Source organism: Aphelocoma coerulescens (assembly GCF_041296385.1).
Source record: "Aphelocoma coerulescens isolate FSJ_1873_10779 chromosome Z unlocalized genomic scaffold, UR_Acoe_1.0 ChrZ, whole genome shotgun sequence".
In the NCBI taxonomy this organism is placed as follows: Eukaryota; Metazoa; Chordata; class Aves; order Passeriformes; family Corvidae; genus Aphelocoma; species Aphelocoma coerulescens.
The window spans coordinates 16,666,222-16,685,679 of NW_027184085.1; the positions used below are offsets into that span (position 1 = coordinate 16,666,222).

A 19,458-nucleotide genomic window follows, 5' to 3' on the forward strand; every position below is an offset into this window, starting at 1 on the left:
CCAGTTGTGGCTATCATGTTTGGAAATGTAAGTGGGGTTAAGAAGCTGTGAGCTCAGAATTCTAAGAGGGTTGGCCTCTATGCCTCAAAAATCTGTTATGCTTGATTTACAAGCATAGATTAATCAACAAATTGAACTCTTACTTCAATGATTCACTAATTGTGATCTTCGTATTTTATTATTACAGTAGTTGTTATCTAAAAATCATACTATGGCCCCTAAATCTGCCCCAGAGCATGCACAGCACAGCAGGGTAGAACCTGTAACAGTAATGCCTCATTGTCTGCAAGTCTCCCAACTTAACCTTGGGTTAAATAAAACTTTTCCATCTTCCTTCTGAGCTGACACAAATGACGTGAGACCTTGTCTCTCCATGAGCAGCTTCCAGTGGAATTGATAACTGCACAGGTGGGAGCTGGTAGACCCAGTACACATCTTTCTGGACAGTTAACACAGGAAAATGGAACTTGTCTTTGGAAAAAAAAAAAAAAAAAAGAAGCACTGACAAGTTCTTGGGCTTTTGGAATGAAATTTAAAAGTAATTTTTCCTGGATGGGAAGAGAGAACAAACACTGGCAATAGCAACTCAGTCCAAAGAAGCCAATAGATGTTTTATTGTTGGTATTTTTATGAATAGACCGCATATATGAAAATAACCACTTGTAAAAATTGGCTGCTTTCTTCTCAGTTTTGCTCTTCACTTATAATTGCAGCAACAACTCTGCCACTGTCCTGTTATCAACTTGCTATGTCAGAATAAAGCAAAAGAGTGCAAGTTTCAGAAAAAGTGATTATCATGCAGACGATCATCTTTAGTCAGTGCATCATCCACCTAAAACAGCAAGAGTCCTATAGAAATAAATAACTTAGAAATAATAATAGATAAGGACTACCTTATTTTTTGTGCATTTTGAAGCTGCCTCGTTATCTAAGCACTGGGACAATTGCTTTTCCCACTATCATTTTTTGCCCCCTGTGTTTCTCTTTCATTTTTTGTTTCTTCATCAGACCAGTGAAAAATAAAATTGGAAAGCACAGGTGCCCATGAAACAAAGGGGAAAAAAGCCACTATGGGAGTGGAGAACAGAGGGAATCTGCAATAGTGGACTTAGTATAGTTTGTAGCATCATCTTTCCAGACTGCCCAGCAAGAAGCCAATTGCACAACTTGTCATGTTTCAATGAAAGAGAAACCCAAGACTATTGCAACCAGGAAATGTTGACATAATGGAGTTACTGAAGAAAACCTGAATCTTAGTCATTCTCCATCTTAGACACATTGCAAGCAAAGTCACACAAGTTTTATGCATATTAGTACCACCACTTTTTTTGTTTTGCCTTGAAAGGGCTTATTATAATCAGGCAAAATGCTTTTGTTTTGTCAGCACACGAAATAGTGTTTTCCACAAGCACGTGAAAGAGAACATGTTGAGCCTGTAGCATGACTGTATCCTGTGAACAGATTCATTGCAAGGAAGGGGAACTACAGAGAACTGCCAGTATGATAGATTCAGACACATGTGGGTCTCTCCACCTCCAGTTGCTATCATTATTGCACTTTTAATGCCCTTGAGGAGACATGAGTCCTGCATTCAAGAATTCTCTCAGTATCAAAAATTCTGGACAATGAGCTGCCTATGAGACTACACCAATACTCCACCACACTTTGAAGAAGTCACCAATGGAAGTAGCAGCAGCTGGATATACAGAAGACTGAGCCAGTTAAATTCAGCTTAAGGGAGTTAACATTGTAGGCAAGGGCTCTGTGGCACAAAGCAAGGAGGAGAAAGGCAGAGTTAGCTGTGTGATTGGAGCAGGATGACCAAGGCAAGTAGGGGCATGGAAAAAGACATGAGCAGGTGTGGGACCTCAAGCCCTTGTGGTATTACAGGTGGGTTATTCCCATGGTAGTGGGAAAGGAGGGGGTGGATGCCACTGCAGGGCACGGACCATCTGCCTGCTGCTGCCCACTGGGGTGATTTGCTTGAGAGGAAGTGAGAACACAAATTGCAATGGCACTACAGCTGAGCCTGTGCCCCTGTCTTGGCACCCCAGACTGCTGCTAAGTCCCTCGCAGGGACCTTTGGTTTCAGATCACTTTCAGATCTCCCACTCCTATGTTGTCCTATTAGCAGCAATTCACTTTCCATGCTCTCCCCTTTTTCTGAGACTGTAATATGGCTGAATGCCATTGATTCAATCAAAATAAACATCAAAAACCCTTTTAAAAACACTAATATGTAAATCTTTGTGTCAAGTCAGTGAAGATGATGATTATCACTCAGAGTGAAGAAATATTTTTTGGGACAAAAAAAGATAAGGTGTAGGTGTTTATTTAGCCACTGGTTTTTGATGATCTTAATTTTTAAGCCCTGAAGATGTGTGCAAATGGTCTCCATATTAAAGAGCATCAGCTAAAGACATTGACTAAATCAGTGCGAGTTAGGATTAGAAGCCAGGATTTCTAAAATCTTGATAAGCATATTTAGCTACATCTTATTATCTTCTTCATCCTATTCAGAGCAAGTGATCACAGATAAATCACAGATCTACACATTTTGCGCATGATGTAAAAATTGTGAAAATAATTGAACTGAAATATGAGAAGTGCATAGACGAAATTTTAATTGCTTGTCTTAATGTTCATGCCTGCTGCTAAGTTTGAATCCTTGAATCCTCTGCTCTTCTAATCACTACAGGAATACAAAATGTGCCTTTTGTTTAAGAAGTCACTAGTATATCACTTCAACTGAGGTAAGCAGAAATTAAACAAAAACTTATGTTTTCCTCCAAAAGCGAGTGACCAGCAGTAAATTCTGGGTAATGAAAGGGGTTTGTTTCATGACAGAGAGATCTCAGGCAGAACTAACCACAAGTATGTGTCATTCTTTTTTTATTGTGAAGTTGAGAGGGGAAAGCTAAGTCTGCCTTTAACATTTGAAAGCTAAAGGTCATACTCAACATATTTTCAAGTTATTAGTAAAATTAAGGTTCTTACACCTGCTATAATTCCCCAAATATATAAATACTCTGTTTTGAATAAGTACCTCAAATATATAGTTCTTGCCATCACCAGTGTAACCCAAATAATTTGGTACATTATAAAGCAACACATTAGTAGTTTTTCTAATTGATTGGCAAACAGGTTTCTGCTGGGATGGTATTATCATTTAATGTCTCTAAAAAGCATAAAACTACTGAATTATTTAACCTAATTTAAATTCCACACAGAGGTAGAAAACCCACAACAAATCTGTTCTTGCTCAAAATAATTTTTTGTTGTTAATTTGTGATTTAAATGTTAAAGAATTTTCTCAAACCTGATTTTATTTATTTTGCTGACATATCATGCTTCTAAGATTCTGCATATTTTTATACTGGGACAGGCTCATGTCATTTAGTTTTTGAGCTGCAATTAATAGTATCCTTGTTATTTCCCTTATTGCAATATTTTTTTTTTGTTTTCACCCTGACAGTATAACTATTATAATTTAAAATAGCAGCGTTGAAAGACAAATAAGACAAATTAGCTATTTAAAAATAAATCATCTTGGGTTTATTAGCATTTTCCCTCATTTAATTTGACATGAACATTTATTTCCTGATTAAGAAGCTCAGGATTGGCATACACCACCCACCATGTGGGGCTCTGAGCAACTGGGTCTAGTGAAAGGTGTCCCAGCCCATAGCAGGGGCATTAGAACTAGGCAATCTTTAAGGCCCCTTCCAGCCCAAGCCATTCTATGATTAGAAATACAGCAATACCAAAAACTTGGCATCAGGGTGTTTCACAACATTTTTGTCTGAGAAAAAACAAAACCAAAAAACCACAACACCAACCAAAAACTTTACACAGTTTAACAGTCTAAAAAAAGTTCTTTTTGGAAAGGTAACTTACCCTGCATATCCCCAGAGATTCTGGCCTTTTTTTCAATTACTTTGGTTATTTCCACTGATATGGATACCTGTTCTTTGGATACAACATATTCAGAATACCATCCTTATTTCACTGAGGACACTAAAAAGCAGCCAGGTGTTATATAAAAAATGCCTTTCATGTATTTAAAAACAGAGTGAGAAACATCTTTTCTGCATTTCTCCAAGAATGTGAGCTGTATACATAGTGTGGAAATGCAGGACAAAACACGTAGAATATTTTTCTTCAGTGTTGCAGACACTTCCTTGCCTTGCTCATTGAGGTAGAGAGGTTCATTTAGGAACACATGCTGATGTCATTTCCTTTTGAAAAGGCACAGTGATTTCTTCAGTTTAAACATGGGGGAGGAGCTAAATGTCTCTCTGCATTGGTCAGTAGGAGAGCTGCTGTGCTCGGGAGCACAGCACTGTGAGGACTGTCTTTGCTAGGCTTTGCACCCAGCTGCAGCCAGATGGTTATTTGACTCTTAAAAAAAAATTATTAGTTAACAAAAACCTAAGGAAGTACAAGGCAACCCTTCCAGCTTTGCTCTTTCCTTCCAAGTCTTTAACTTCCCTCCCAACCCAAAACTTCACTAGTCTTTGAGAAAAACATCTGCTATGATGGACACTGAGTACACTGGGGCCAACATTTAAATTTAAGGTAGCTTTGATTAGACTCCAAAATACTTAGCAGAATACTTACACCATAGATTGATTCAAAAAGGTCAAGAGCATACTATGGCTCTGTTATTCTAGGAGACCCTTCAACACCAGCCTATTTGTCAGAGCAAAGTGTGAAATAGCCATGACCTGAATGATCATCCCACCACTGCAGAAGTCCATGTGTTCAGGCAGGCAGTACCCACCCCCACTGGACCTAGAAACTGGAGATTGTTGGGATGGGAGAAAGTAGAGGCCAGCAAGGGGAGAATTCATATCCTGTGCCCATGAGGATGTACTCAGGCAACAGGATAGGCCAGCCATTCATTTCCCCCTTCCTCAAAGAGCTGAGGTGAGTAGATCTCTTTCCTTGGCTGCTGGCATTCCTTCTTACTTCATTCTTTCATCAGGGCACTTCAGCTTGACAAGACTTTACTCTGTCCTTGAGTTCATAATTTTTCAGACTTTAAGTCTTGTTAAGACTATGAATGTCTTCGGGTCTTCATATTTAAGAAAGGCTTGATCTGAAGGCTTAATTCAAAGATTTACAAATAAACAAAAGTACAATGATGTTCCCATGTATATTTTTGTAATACTTAAGCTGTGCACCAGAAATGTTTCCTATTAACTCTGCCCTTTTTTTGTTACCTCTGTTACTGGTTAACCTCCCACAAGCCATCAACAAGACAGATCTTGGTCATTTTTTTGTAAAGAAAAACATTTGTGGCTTACTAGTCTTCTCACAAGAGGGATAAATTTGATTTCCTCAAATATCCCTCCTCACTATAACACTTTGGTTTAGGTTCCTTTCCTACTTCAACTACCTTTTCAAACATGGACATCAGCACTGAAAAATCTGTTTCATTTTGCTCCCATCAATGCTGCATGGAGATAATACTTCCTTCTTAAGCTACTAGACCCAAGGATTATCCTCTTTGATCTAAAACACTGGGCTGCAGATCAGGTTAAACTGATCAGGTTTTCTACTGTCATCTGTATTCATGTGCAGTTTCTGTTCAGTGTCACTGATTTCTAGGACAAGGAAAAACTCCGTTTTGTCCTTTTTTGCCTTTTTCCTCAGATATGGTTATGTGTGAATGGAGTTGGAGGTTTTTCCAAAGTCTACTCTCCTCTTACAACTGAAGCACAGAAAAGAAAAAATGGAGTCAGAAGTGGGGGGAAAAAAATAACAACTTTTCCCCTCCCTTCCTTCTTCCTTGTGGTAACTAAGAAGGGAGAAGGAAGGGAGGGGAAACTGTAGCAGTGTGTTAATAACGTGTATCTTTGACAATGACAGAACATGTTTTAAAACAAATTCCTCGTTCTTCAATTATCTACAAAAATATCATGTTGCCAGATTCCTTCTGTGTAGCTGTTTTATATTTCAGTCTTTCAATATATGAAACACCATAAAACTCATTGAACTCTGAATTGTATTTCTTCCTTTCTGGCTTGTTTTTCCATAGGAACCACCCCTGTACAAACATGCCATCTGCCTGTCTACCTCCCAGCTCCAACTTCAGTGCAACATCCAGCTTGAGGCAAGTTTGAGAAAGGTGCAACATTCTCAAAGATGCTAAGTTCTTACAAGCTCATTGGAAAATTAGCAGCCTAAAAGAGGAAAGAAACCCAATTTAGTATCTCATGGTGATTCAAAGACCTAACTGAATGTCTCTATTTGAAGAGGCAGCAGCCATCTGGCCAGTGTGTAGGCACATTTTGGCTGGTTTGTCAAGACACAGAATAACAGAATCAGAAAATCACAGGATTATTAAGGCTGGTAAAGATCTCCAAGAGCACCTTTTACTGATCACACCTCGGCAACTAGATGGTGATACTATGTGCCATGTCCAGTCATTTATTGGACACCTCCAGGGACAGTGATTCAACCACCTTCCTGGGCAGCCCATTCCAATGCTCAACACTTTCCATGAAGAAATTTTTCCAGCTCCACTGCCCTTCTCTGGACTCCCTCCAGCCCCTCAATGTCTTTCTTGCAGTGAGGGGCCCAGAACTGGACACAGCACTCGAGGTGTGGCCTCACCAGTGCCCAGTACAGGGGGCAATCCCTGCCCTGGTCCTGCTGGCCACACTATTGCTGATCCAGGCCAGGATGCCCTTGGCCTTCTTGGCCACCTGGGCACACCCTGGCTCATGTTCAGCTGCTGTCACCAGCACCCCCAGGTCCTTTCCAGCCCCTCTGTCCCAGCCTGTGCCACTGCCTGGGGTTGTTGTGACCCAAGGGCAGGACCCAGCACTTGGCCTTGTTGAATCTCACACCACTGGCCTCAGCCCATGGATCCACCCTGTCCAGATCTGTCTGCAGAGCCTACACATGGAGCTCTGAATCAGCAACAGGAAACACTGGATGTTTTCTGTGTAAGATTAGGGGGAAAGAGCTGAAGATGAACCTAGGGAAGGGCAGAACCAGGGCCTATAAAACACGCAACCACAGGAAGCTAGACTTCATTCATCTTGCTGTTCCTCATCTTCCACCAATTAATTTTAAAGAAATTTAAATGAGAACAAGGAAAGAAGAATCACTGATAAATTTTGGACTCAGTACCAGATCATCAGTGGCTTTATTTAGTTATTTCACTATAATAAGGAGTACCAGCACAGACAAGACACTGGGAAATTCCATGAAATCCAGAAAACTCAATGGAGAGATGACAGCATTATACAAACAAATCTCCCAATGCATAGTCATCACCTCACACCATCCTTACTATATGTAAAAGATCATTGTGCACACTGAAATATTTGAGCTGATAAAATTTTATATCAGCTTCCAATAAAAAATCATTTTCATTTACACTTGATGAGGGGCCTTTCTTTGTGCCAACATTGCCCCTACTCTATTTGAAGCTTAGGCATGTGTAGCCCTTTATATCGCTTTCAGGTAAATACAGAATCAGGTTTTGAAATGCACTGACCTGAGAAACCTAATAGGATGTCCCAAGGGATTCTGAAGTTAAACTCCACATCCTTATATTATTCCCACACTCTAAAAGCAGCTTTTAATAAAAGTTCATTCTGCAGCAAGTTTGGGCAGAGTTCTGTGAAGGCTGTCTCCTGCATTTTTAAAAGCAAGTCAAAATAACTTCTTGCAAAGTGATTCCAAAACAGCATGGGTCTATGAGTGTGAATTTGTGTTATAGTCACCTGAGAAAGAGACACACCTGCTGCCAGCTGGGTCCATTTTTGGATGTTAGAGAAAACAGTAGAAGATGGAGCAGCAATTGGAAAAAAATCTGTCAAGACAAAGAAGACATAGTTGAATACAACCCATCAAAACCTGAAAAGTAAGCATTGTTGCAAAAGCAACAGCAAAATGTGTCTGTTGGGTAACTGCTGTGTGGCAGTAAAATATCAGAAAATTTGCTTTGCCTGAGGCTGCAGGAAAGTGTGATGATATGATTTCTGTGGGATTGTTTATGTGAGAACTGAAAATAACAGCAAAAAAGAAGCGGTAAAACAATAGGAGAAGAAAAACTTTGGTATTAACATTGACAGGTGATTGACTGGAGAAGAAAACATATGCAATGCCTTTGTTGCAGAATACTTAGACAACAACATGCTGAGAGTCAGTGGCTTTATAATAAAAAAAACAATTACAAGTAAAGGAGCAAGGTAGCAAGACACATGAACTCAACACACACAGTTCCAAGGAGCATTAGATAACTGAAAAAAAATTTCATAGTAGCTGGTAGATACGGGCCTGGGGCTGTCTGTGCCAAAAAAAAGGAACAAGGTCTGTATCATGAAAGAGAGGTTGGCTCCCAGCTGTGGGGGCAGGACAGGGCCAGTCTCCACTCACCATGGACTGCCAGCACTCCCCAATCAGTCAGGTAACAGCTAAGCCAGCTCAGCAGTTCTGCCCAGAAGGCCTTGGAGGTTCCTCCAAAGGAAAATATATTTTCCCTTGCTTTTTGCACATAGTAATGGAAAGAGGAGAACACTCACCTGGCTTACTGAAGTCTTGACCCTAATTCTCTGGACAGCACCCTACATGATGGTTTAGTATCCTCTTGCTCCTTCAGTATTTTTGCTAAGAGCCTGTACGGCTCACAGGTTTGGGATCTCTTCTGGGAGTGGAAGGGAAGATTTTCTCAGTCATAGGCAGAAGGTTTAAATCTGAATTTCCCCAATATTATATTCATGCCCTAGTCACCACCCTTACCTAACCAAACCAAGACTTTCCCAGAGTATATGGGATTTACAAACCTAGTGGCAAGATGTAGGCTAGAACCAGATCATGTGATACTCTGAACTGTCAGCCTGGGCTCTTTACTCCATCACTCAGCAGAGTGTAAATCCAAGGCAAGCCCAAAGAAAGGCCATTCTGATTTCAGCACCTTCCAGTGAAACCAGGCACTGTCAGGGCTTCTACTGGCATGTTGAAGGTTTGGTGAATGCTGGTGTATGTCATCAACTATGCAGGTATGGTGATTACCGGTCCTTGTTGTGCTTTAACCTCAGAGTGAAAGAGCTCACTAGATGTTCTTCCTTTTTATCAGTGGCAATGGCCAACCCATGAGATTTCACAGGCTGAGCAACACCCTAGTGCCAACTTTGCTTTCTCCCATTACACCTCTGTGAAAGATCACTCTGAGTCAGGTTTGAAGGAGCAAATTGACAGAGAGGAGTCACTTCCAACTAGAGAGGCTACAGATTTGCTGTGGAACTATCCACGTTTCCAGTACCCATTTTATTTTCAAAGAATGTAGGAGTTCTGTTTGTCTCTGCCCTAAAAGCAAGAGAGGCTGTGCCATTTCCTGTGCCTATGGAATCTTCAAAGGCAGTTTGCAGAGACTTTGAGTCAGGCATCTCCCTCTTTCCAAATCACATGCTTGTGAGGAGGCTATTAGGCACTTTGTGTCATCTATTCTAGCATGGGACAAAAAGTTGAGCTCAGTGAAATACTTTGTAAATATAAATATCTCCTAATAGGAAAACTACAACTTTCACTCCTCTATGGAAACTATAAACAAGAGAATAAAATACCTTCTTGAGATACTTGCTGGATCCACCCTTGGTATTTCTTAAGCACATGCTGTCAGTATAACCAGTTGGATGATTTACCCACACAGCATCCAAACCACATGTCCAGCTACAGCTGCTCTGCACTTGCTAAAGAAAGGCACTCAGTCTCAGTGGACTCTGCACTGGCTGCACAAACAACTGGCTTCATCATTTTTGCTTGATTTCATTTATTATATCAATAGCTAGGAGAGAGATAGGTCCATGTCTTGCGTCCCAGAAGAGTGTAAAGACAAAACGCATTTTGCTATTTATTTCAAGCTGTTCTACAGTTACCCGTGTGCAGCAGGACGGGTGTGTTTTTTTCCAAAGCAGTGAAAGTTGGACAAATTGCCAACAGCAGCCATGCTATTCCCTGAAATACAGTTATCAGCTCCAACAGGTCTGGCGTTACAAAGACTTTCAAACATTTCAAGTACTAGAAACTTTCTGTTCCATTATCTATGCACAGGAACATCTTCTCAATGAACTTTCCCATAAAATAAACATGTGTTGGTGACCTATGGCCAATGACCAATTAAACCACGTAACAGTTCCTTAACAGAGACAACTGAATTCCTAGGCAGTCAGAGTTGTTAAAGAAAATGACAGCACCCACAATGGAAAATGACTTAAATGGTCACTGGGGTAACGGGCAAAACTGCATTCAGTGTATACATCCATCCTATACCGATTGTAACACTAGTGCCTAGGAGGAGATGCACTGTTTACAACTATTACAAGTATCTGATAGAGGGTTTGATTTATACAGTCCTCTGTGCTTATATAGTCTTCTTCTATGTTTGTGTTTCCTTAAAAAGGTTGGAGTGTTTTTAAAGGAAGTTATAACTCTGAAGCAGACTATGTACATAGGGGTTTCTTAGTAAAGTACTGCCCTCTGCTCACAACTGCTAGCCTGAGGATTCCCCAGCAGGGTGGCAGCAGGGAATCTGTGAAACTAGATCAGGGTTCCACTGCCTGACAGCCCCTGAGAGCAACTCCTTCTGCAGCTGCACTGAAGATGCAGGAGAGGACCTCTCTCTGACAGCGGGAGCAGTGCAGAGAGGCCAGGCAGTGACGGCTCTCGTCCTCTGTCTGTGCAGCAGCCCAGTGTGACATGAAATAGGCTGCTAAATGTCCAAGGTCTGCCAAGCACAGCACAAGCTGATCTTGGTGTCGAGGAAACAAGCTGCTGCTTCCTGAGCTGTGGAGTCACTGAGGGGCACCATGAACCCACCATCTTACAACCTTTCAGGCTTTCTGGGGAACCAGTGAGATGGAAATGGGTTTTAAGTGTCTTTAAATTGTGGGTTCAGATGTAGGCCATTACAGAGATCCGTGGTGACCAACCACTACCTCCCTCCTTGCTCTTGAATTGCACACACAGAAGTACTGGTCTTCTGAGGGCAGATCCCATGCTCAGAACCGAGGAGGTGTCCGCCTTTGTCTGTGTAGTTTGGTCAGTGCTCAAAACCAAGGCCTCTATTTATAAATACCTTTAAGTATCTGCAGACTGCTAGATTTACCATTAATCATTAATTGCAATTACAATCAGTCAAAAACCAAAGTTCATCCTGTTCCTTTCTGCACTTTGACCAAGACACTAGGAACACTGCAACTCTATTTTAAAGGTAACATTCATGCCAACAGACTTAATATCTGAGTTACACCCTAGGCAACTTAGCCAGTCTGGGTGGTGGTTATACAAAGAAGGATTTTAGTGATCTGATGAACTCCACAACTTCTTGAAAGAAACTTCTCAAGTCAACATTCAAAATGTTCATGCCATAGAAAATTTATTTCTAATAGAGCTCTTGCCAGATGCAGAGGGAAACAAAAGAAAAGGCAAACTGGTCTTTTAGATCTTAACAACCCTTTCTAAGCAGGACTCTCCCTTCTAGTGGGAACAAAACTCATCTTGACACTTTCCCTTCCCAAGCAGTGTGGTGGATCATAGCCTGCTTGCCTAAGGCACATCAGCCCAGCACATCACCTCTGCCTTTCAAACAAACCCATGTATCTGCTTCCAAACGACCTTCCCCTGTTTTTAGAAACTCCTTCTAATTCCAGAAGGCTTATCTTTGTAATCATCCTACCTCCCCCTGCCTCTCTAACCAACCCCTTCCTCAGCACTCACTGCCAGCAGACCAGCTTTCCTGGGGGCTTTGCATGTCTCAAAACAACTTCCTACGTGCCTCTCCCTTACAGATTCAATTTCATTGATATGTACTTGAATGTCTGTACTAGTATATGAAATGCAAGCTCTTGATTACTAATTTTTTATTCTCTCGAGAATTTCCTCACCAATATGCTTTCATGCGTCACATACAAAATACCTATGCAAGATAAAGTGAATGAGCTGGAGCAAATCACTGTGATCAGTCACATGTTTTACATTACACAAATTTGTTCTGATCTATTGCCCACGTTCTTCCAAGTTCTGAAACTCCCATCCCCTATCAATGCTCAATCTTCTCCTCCTTTGTTTTTCCCCAACAAATTTATGTAAACTAATGCCCCTCTCACTGTGAAGCTATGCAAATGTTTTGCAGCTAAAACCTGAGCCTGCAAATAACTTCATGTCTAGCAGTGCCTACCAGCATCTATAAAGCATTCCCACAGAAATTACAAAGCAGCAAGACTGGAAATGGGGAAATGATCACGTAAAGCAAGCATTTCACCACACAGAATCTCCCTACCAACAGATGTGGAAATATAGATTTCACCAGTTGCAGCAAAAGAACATTTTGTTCTGGGACTGCATTTGGGATATATAAGCTCTGGCAGGAATTATTTAGCTTGAAATGAGTGAAGATAAATTAATGCAGTTTCCATTCAATATGCCAGAGCAATTATTTTCAGCCCGTTTAAAAATATTCACAAAATGTACTTCAACACAGATCACAAGGACAGGCCTGAAAAAAGTGGTGCAAGCAGTATGGAGGCCATGATTCTCTGCTGAATTTGGCATTGTAGAAGGTAGCAAAGGCTACTGCAGCAAAAGTTGTAGCTGGCCCTTCCAGTATTTTAATAAAAGGAAAATGTAAAGGGTTTATGACAATTTCTGTCCTGTTTTCTCTTCTTCCCAAACCAGTATTTTCTGAGGTGTAGGAGGGGGACACAACTCTCTACTGCTGACAGATTTCTGTGCTCAGGGCACTGAGCCATGGTGTAGGGGAAGCTGCTCCCCAGGGCCACCAGCATTTCTGATACCTCAAAAGGAAGTTCCCTACCTCAATTTACAGGAACAACTACAAACCAGCTAAGTTCTGATAAACAAAAAAAATCAGGTTGACCAGTGCATTTGGTGTGAGGCTGGAGTGAGGGGGTACTTTAGATCAAGATGAAAATCAAAGAAGAAACAGCACTAAGGTATTAACATGAATGTATTTAAGAATTTGGTATTTTAAAATTAGGTGCAGTTAAATAACAGAAAATCTTTCTGAAATAAACCCAGGGTAGTCCTATTTGAGCAAGTTCAAATCAATGCATTTATTTTGATGTTACATTCCTGCAAGTGCTGGGCCAGGTTAGATGCACAATGAGATGTCTCTCCTTTTCCAGCCACACACACTGAGTTGTACTCGGCACAGTACAGCAGCCATCCCAGCACATGTGCAATTTGAAAAATACAACATTAGAAAACCCAGAAGAATGTTGTTACTGGCAATGGGATTCTCTTGTGTCTCTGCACTTCACAAGTCTTTAAAGAAAGCACAAAAACATTAAGCACATGGGTTATAAACAAAATGGTTTATTGATTTAATATATGTTTTCAAGGCACTTTCATGTTGCAGTTTAGAACTCCATTTGGTAAAAAGGGGAATCCTTCACAAACCCCACTTTCAGTAAATGCAATACACAACTTCAAGGCCAAGTGAAACAACCAAAATATTCAAGCCAGATTTCAACCATAAAATACGTGTTCCTAGAACTGCAAAAGAATTCATAAGCATGAAATGGGAAAATTTTTGCTTTTTCTAGATCCATAGTAATTTAGGAAACCCAGTATGAGATTCACCCTAGCTAGTTTTTATCATCTCAGACCTGGCTAAGCCAGAGCAGATGTCTCTCATCTATAGTAAATATCTATGTATGAACAAGATAAACCATCCTCTGCCAAAGACTATTCTGCACTGTCCACAGGGAAAGTTTAACATAATCAGATTTTTAATTTTTTTTTTTTTTAACAAGGGATTCAGGGTGGGATTTTAAAGCTAAATTCATATGTAGTTACCAGTTACAATATTACCTCTGCATTTTGCATTAAACCAAGTAATCACTGATTAACAGTAAAACTTACATCCATATAAAGTTTTCATCCACGCATTACATAATATGGCAGGCACAGTTGTCTCACTGCAGCAAAAACTGAGTAAGAGAACTGAATGCTGGCACACTTTGCTGATTAATCAGTGACGTTTAGGCTGATTTTAACTACAAAAACAATACCAAAACTGAAAAAATCCCCTCAGTGCTTGAGCCAGATGCTCAAGATACAACCCCATAAAGGCTAATCTACTTGAAATGAAAATCTGTTGTCAGCCAAAACCATTTCAGAAACAGAGCAAGATTTCAGCTCCTTATGCTAAAGCCGAAAGCCAGCACAAATTCTACACTTTTTTTGATGTTTTCATGGAGTATTTTTGTCCTAGCATGGAAATGCTCAAGCTCAAGAATGCCCATTCAATTGTGGAGTTGTAATTGCATTGCAGTTTTTTTGATTATTATGTCACGGTCTCATTTTTTTTTCATCACCAGCACTACATCAGCCCTACATTCCATCTCCACTGCACACTGAGCACCACAAATTTAGGCACACCCATCTTTACACCAATACACCTAGCAAAATCTCATGAAGAACATGTTTCATTTCTGTACTTTTGTTCAGCCTTTCACAAGTTGACTGTGGATTTTGTCACCAGACTCCAGGAATTTTCAGCAGTGCACTATTTTGGTGCTGAATTGTAGGCACACTGCTTGGTAGGTATTGGAGCAGGAAGCTTCTTTTGCTGTTGACAGCAAAATGTGAGGCAGGCTTCTTCACGTGTCAGGAAAGTGTTGGGATTAAAATTCTTTACTCCTCCTTGGAGTGTGGCCTGGAGAAGGTGTCAAGGGATCAGGTTGCTGCTACTGTCTAGAAGGCATCAGAGGCAGGCTGCATGTGACAGCTGGGATCTGGAGGAAGCTCATGTCTGCTTGATGTTAGCAGAAGGGGTCCCAGGAAATGGCAAGAGACATACAGCTGTACCTCCAGAGGGTGCAGGGGTGTCCCTGTGGTGGCTGGCAATACCACCTCTCTGGCTGAGAGCTGCTCAGAACAGTCCCAGAGACAAACTTTGGGAAAGCAGAAAAGGTCCACCACACAGATCTACAGTGATCCACCTAAGACACCTGAACATCCAGAGCCCTTTACACTGATCACATACTTGAACTCACACACTCACTTCAGGGAAGATATGGTAATGACAGATGTAAAAACTGTATGACCAGTTTGCTAATACATTTTAGTTTGAGCATTTGAAGGGTTCATAGCTTTAGTCTCTAGTGCTCTAATAACTTGATCTGCTTAAGATGTGGCTTGTATATTTTTCAGTGACATGGACTACTCTTCTTGAAGTGGGCTCTGAAAAATGCACCACAATCATGTCTGCCCATGGCAGAGGTTGTAAAGATGAGGACTACCCCCACTGCTACTGTGTTCAGCTTTCAGAACACAGCAGCAAGCAGAGTTTACATCTGGCCCTCCCTGTGGGTGAAAATTTCCCATAATTGCCATCGATAAATGACAGAAACACACTTAATCATCAACAATTCATCCAAAAAAATTCATCCAAAACAAAGTAGTGTGAAATGAATAGCACCAAGGATCTTGAGGCCCATAAATCCATTCTATAAAAGCAAAAATGGCAGCACCTAGGTCTAAATAAAAATGATATTCCAGTGTTTACTGAGTGAGTGCAGTGCTGAGACTGCTGAGAACAGTGTTTTTACAAAGAGGCTAGTTGGAAGCTGTAACAATTTAAAGGCAAAAAACAGATGAGAAGTTCAGTATTAATAAGAGACTGGTTATGATCACAGCACCATTCCCTTGAAGTCAGTTCATTCTTCATAGTCAATAGGAATTTTATTATTTTCTCTGAGTGGAAATAAAACTGGACCTTTACTGGAGACTGCATATCACTACTGAGCTTGGATTTCCAAAAATACAAAAATATTCCCTTTGCACAGAAATTATTGCACATTTTATCACCAGAGCAAAACTGGAGTAGGTAGCACTTAGTAGTGTATAAGGCACATTTGTTCAGTGTTTCAGAAGATGAAGGGTAAACTGAAACTTCAGAAGAGGATACATACTACATTGCAGGATTGCTTCTGTCAGTAGCTCCAGGACATACGACAGTATGCAGCCCATGACTTGATTCTACTGCCATCTGCTTGAGTACACAGACTCCAAAGAAAGTTGTGCTTGCTTCACTGAAAGCAGAATTTACCCCCTTCTCAGGAGCAGGAAATTCTATGCACATCCAGACTAATTTTATGCACATCTAAACCTAAAGGTAATTAAGCAGACAGGCTGACTGACACTCAGTTTTTGCCATGTGGAGTAGAGGTAAAGGATGTATTTTACCAGTTTTCAGACACTAAAGGCTAGAGTTCAGTATCAAATAAGGAAAAAAGAAACCAAAAGAACAAACAACATCTCACAGTATTCCACCAGAACCCTTATTCACTGCTGTATTATTGTTGCTGAATTTGAATTCTGGATATCCAGTTCAGTGACCCATCAAAATAGTCACAGTTTTATTTCTTTAGTATTGGCCTCTGAACAGCCTTCAGGTCAAAATTACATTACTGAAATTAGCACCATGGAAATTACTTATTGAAACAATTTGAAATTCTTCAAAGAGAAGTAGTGATTCAGAAGGAATAAAAGACCTTTATAGCAAAACTAGTTTTAAAAAAAACAAACCAACAATTCTATTAAAAATATATAATCCATGACAGAACATGGGAACAGTGGGAAATAAAAAATACTGCATATGTAGGGCGTACTCAAAATCCATGAGGCCAAATTCCCCACTGAATTAAGTGAGAATTTTGCTGACATACCAACAGCAAATCTTCTGTTATGGCCATGGTAATCAGTAGGATTATTATTATTACTATTATTATTATTATTATTATTATTATTACTATTTCACAGGTATTTAGATTTCATCTAACACACAGTGTATCATGTGACCTATAATAAATGAGTGTAATAAAGAACAAATTAAATCAACAATATATATTCACTGTTCCATACTGCATCAATTACCATGACCAAAACTGGTGTAACTACACCCAGTACTGATTGCGCTTCAAAGTTGGGTTTGTTTTTCGACAATATTGGATCATTTCAGGATCAAGACTTAAAAACCTGTTTTTCAGATGCCCTTCTGTAGTTGGACAAACCATTGTAGGAAGCAGCTGCTCATGTCTTACTGCCAGAGATGTTGAGGCTGTACTTCTCTCAGCCCCCTTCATGAGAGGAGTCACTGTGACAGCGGGCACAGTCAAGCTCCGTTCCAGACATCGATCTGCACTGCTGAGGATTCCATCTGTTTGACTTCTGACTGGAGGCTTTGTCTTCTCTTTCTTCTGACACATTAACAAAATGCACACGGAAGTAACAGCAACAATGAGTAGCACAGACACGAGGACCAGGGGGATAATGATGTACCAAAGGTTGCTTTCGCCTGCCTGCTCTCTGGGACTCTTGGCACTAACCTGGTTTGTAGTCTTCAACTCCACAGATACACTTGTTCCCACTGCCAGGTTTAGCAATGGACTTTCCTCATGTAGGTTTCCCCAGTGATTCTGCCCTGGCCACATCGTTGGTTGAGTCTTCTGTGGCGCTATTGCAGGCTCTTCATTCTGTGAGGAGGCTGGGGCCTCATCCTTTGAGGTAGAGTGAGCCTTGAAAGTGGTCATGATAGTTACAAAAGGCACTTCTGTTGTAAAACCCTGCACGAGTGCAGGACTGTGTGGCACAATGGAATACTGAAAACAGCCAACAGCAGGCTGCACAGCATCTGCCCTGAGGATAAATGTAAATGAGTCATTCAACAGATCGATGCCTGTCATATTTGTGTCTATGTCTAGAAGCAAAACACCACTATCAATGTCAGCCTGGGTGAACATCTGAATATCTTCCAACACTGCATCATTCACAAACCTTTTCTTTACAATCCTTCCATGAGAGGGGGGCATTATCACTTCAAATCTAGGATTACTGTTTGTCAAATTGGCTAGCTCAGAAGCATCCAGGTCACCGCTTCCAAATTTGTAAGTTGCTTGATTTGAAATCTGCAGGTCAGATACAATTTGTACTAAAGGCTTTGCTGTGATGTTCAGCACTTGTCCTGTTAGATTGCCTTCTGCAGTGAAAAGCATAAACTCCAGTACTTCACTGGAAGCAGTGAGATTTGTCAGGTGGTAAGAGAGCCTTCCTGAGGACAAATCTGCCTGCTCAAATTCAGTAACCTGCTCATTTCCAATCATGAGGTGCCCATATTTGAGTGGCTGAGTTATTTCATACATAATATTAGTGCTTTTTCCATTTGTGACAGCTGCAAGCTGAACATCAGTAATAGTGACAGATGTCTGGCCCTGTGGCAGTGCAACATTGGTAAGGTTGACTAGGACAAGAGCAATGGGTACAACTTCCAGACTGAACAATTTGTATAAAGGGCGATGTTTACCATCAGTCACACTGAAATAAAACACCCCAGAAGATGAACTTCCATCCTGTACAAACCAAACTTTACCACTGTCAACATCAGCTTGTGTGAAATCTTTTATAGAGACACTGAGATTGCTTTTCATTGCTAAGTAACCATTATTGGGGTTGCTAACAATGGTGTATTTCAGCTCAGCTGGGGCATTATCTAAGTCTTCAACTTTCAGATTCTCTGCCCCCAGCATTGACACATCTCCCTGCAGGACTTTCAAGTGCAGTCTTTTAGTCTTCAGTTCTGGAGATTGATCATTCACTGGGAAAACAGTGATATTAAACATCTCCTCTAAAACTTCACTACGGGGCTTTGTAGCAGGCTTGCTCTTTAGGTTTAACCAAACGGCAAAAGTGAAATTGTCATTTAGAGATTCAGAATTATCATGTATGTACATAATTCCAAATTTGTTCAGTATGTATTGGGAGAAGTTAGGTTTTTCTTTGGTAACGTTTCGTTCTCCAACAACAATCATGCCATGTTGAGGTAAAGATATAACCTGATACCAGACTTCATACATGGAGCGCTGTACATCAGGTAGCTTAATCAATAGGTTTGAAGCATCTAAATTTGTTTTGTTGATTAATACTCTACCTCCTTCCTGGACTATGGCACCTGGCAGAAATGAAAAGAGAATCTTAGAAACTGAACATTTTATAGTTGCACTATTTCAGAAATTACATATCAAACACTGATGATGTTCAGAAAATCTCTTCATGGTATCCTTGATTTCCACATCATGGCTAAAAATATATTACCACTACTTTAAAAATACAATTACCTACAAGAAACAAGATTTATGACTGATGCATACACTAAGATTAAAGAAATATTAGTATCTCAAAGCTTCTGATAGTGTTTTCACCTATCATTATAGAAAACAAAATATCTTCTACAGCAGTAGGAAGCATCAAACACATGTAGCTAATCTCATTTCTAAGGATGCAGTGAATGCAGCTTTCCTACTACCTACAGCACTCTCTGTCTCAGAAGTAGGTCACTGCTTACTGAAGAGAAAGATACTTTTTAGTCCATTCTTCAATGCACCTCTGACAGATCCAAAATAATTTGGAGTCCAAACC

At 40.5% G+C, this 19,458-nt stretch overlaps 1 protein-coding gene across 1 annotated transcript in view; it reads right to left on the reverse strand.

Annotated features, from left to right (window-relative positions):
• Positions 1–13,333: 13,333 nt before the first annotated feature.
• LOC138103291 (chondroitin sulfate proteoglycan 4-like) overlaps positions 13,334–19,458 on the reverse strand; it is a 44,115-nt gene continuing 37,990 nt past the window's right edge. The window contains exon 10 of the mRNA XM_069001498.1: positions 13,334–18,991. Coding sequence (XP_068857599.1) covers positions 16,941–18,991 — 2,051 coding nt within the window. The 3' untranslated portion in view covers positions 13,334–16,940. The remainder of the gene's footprint in view (positions 18,992–19,458) is intronic.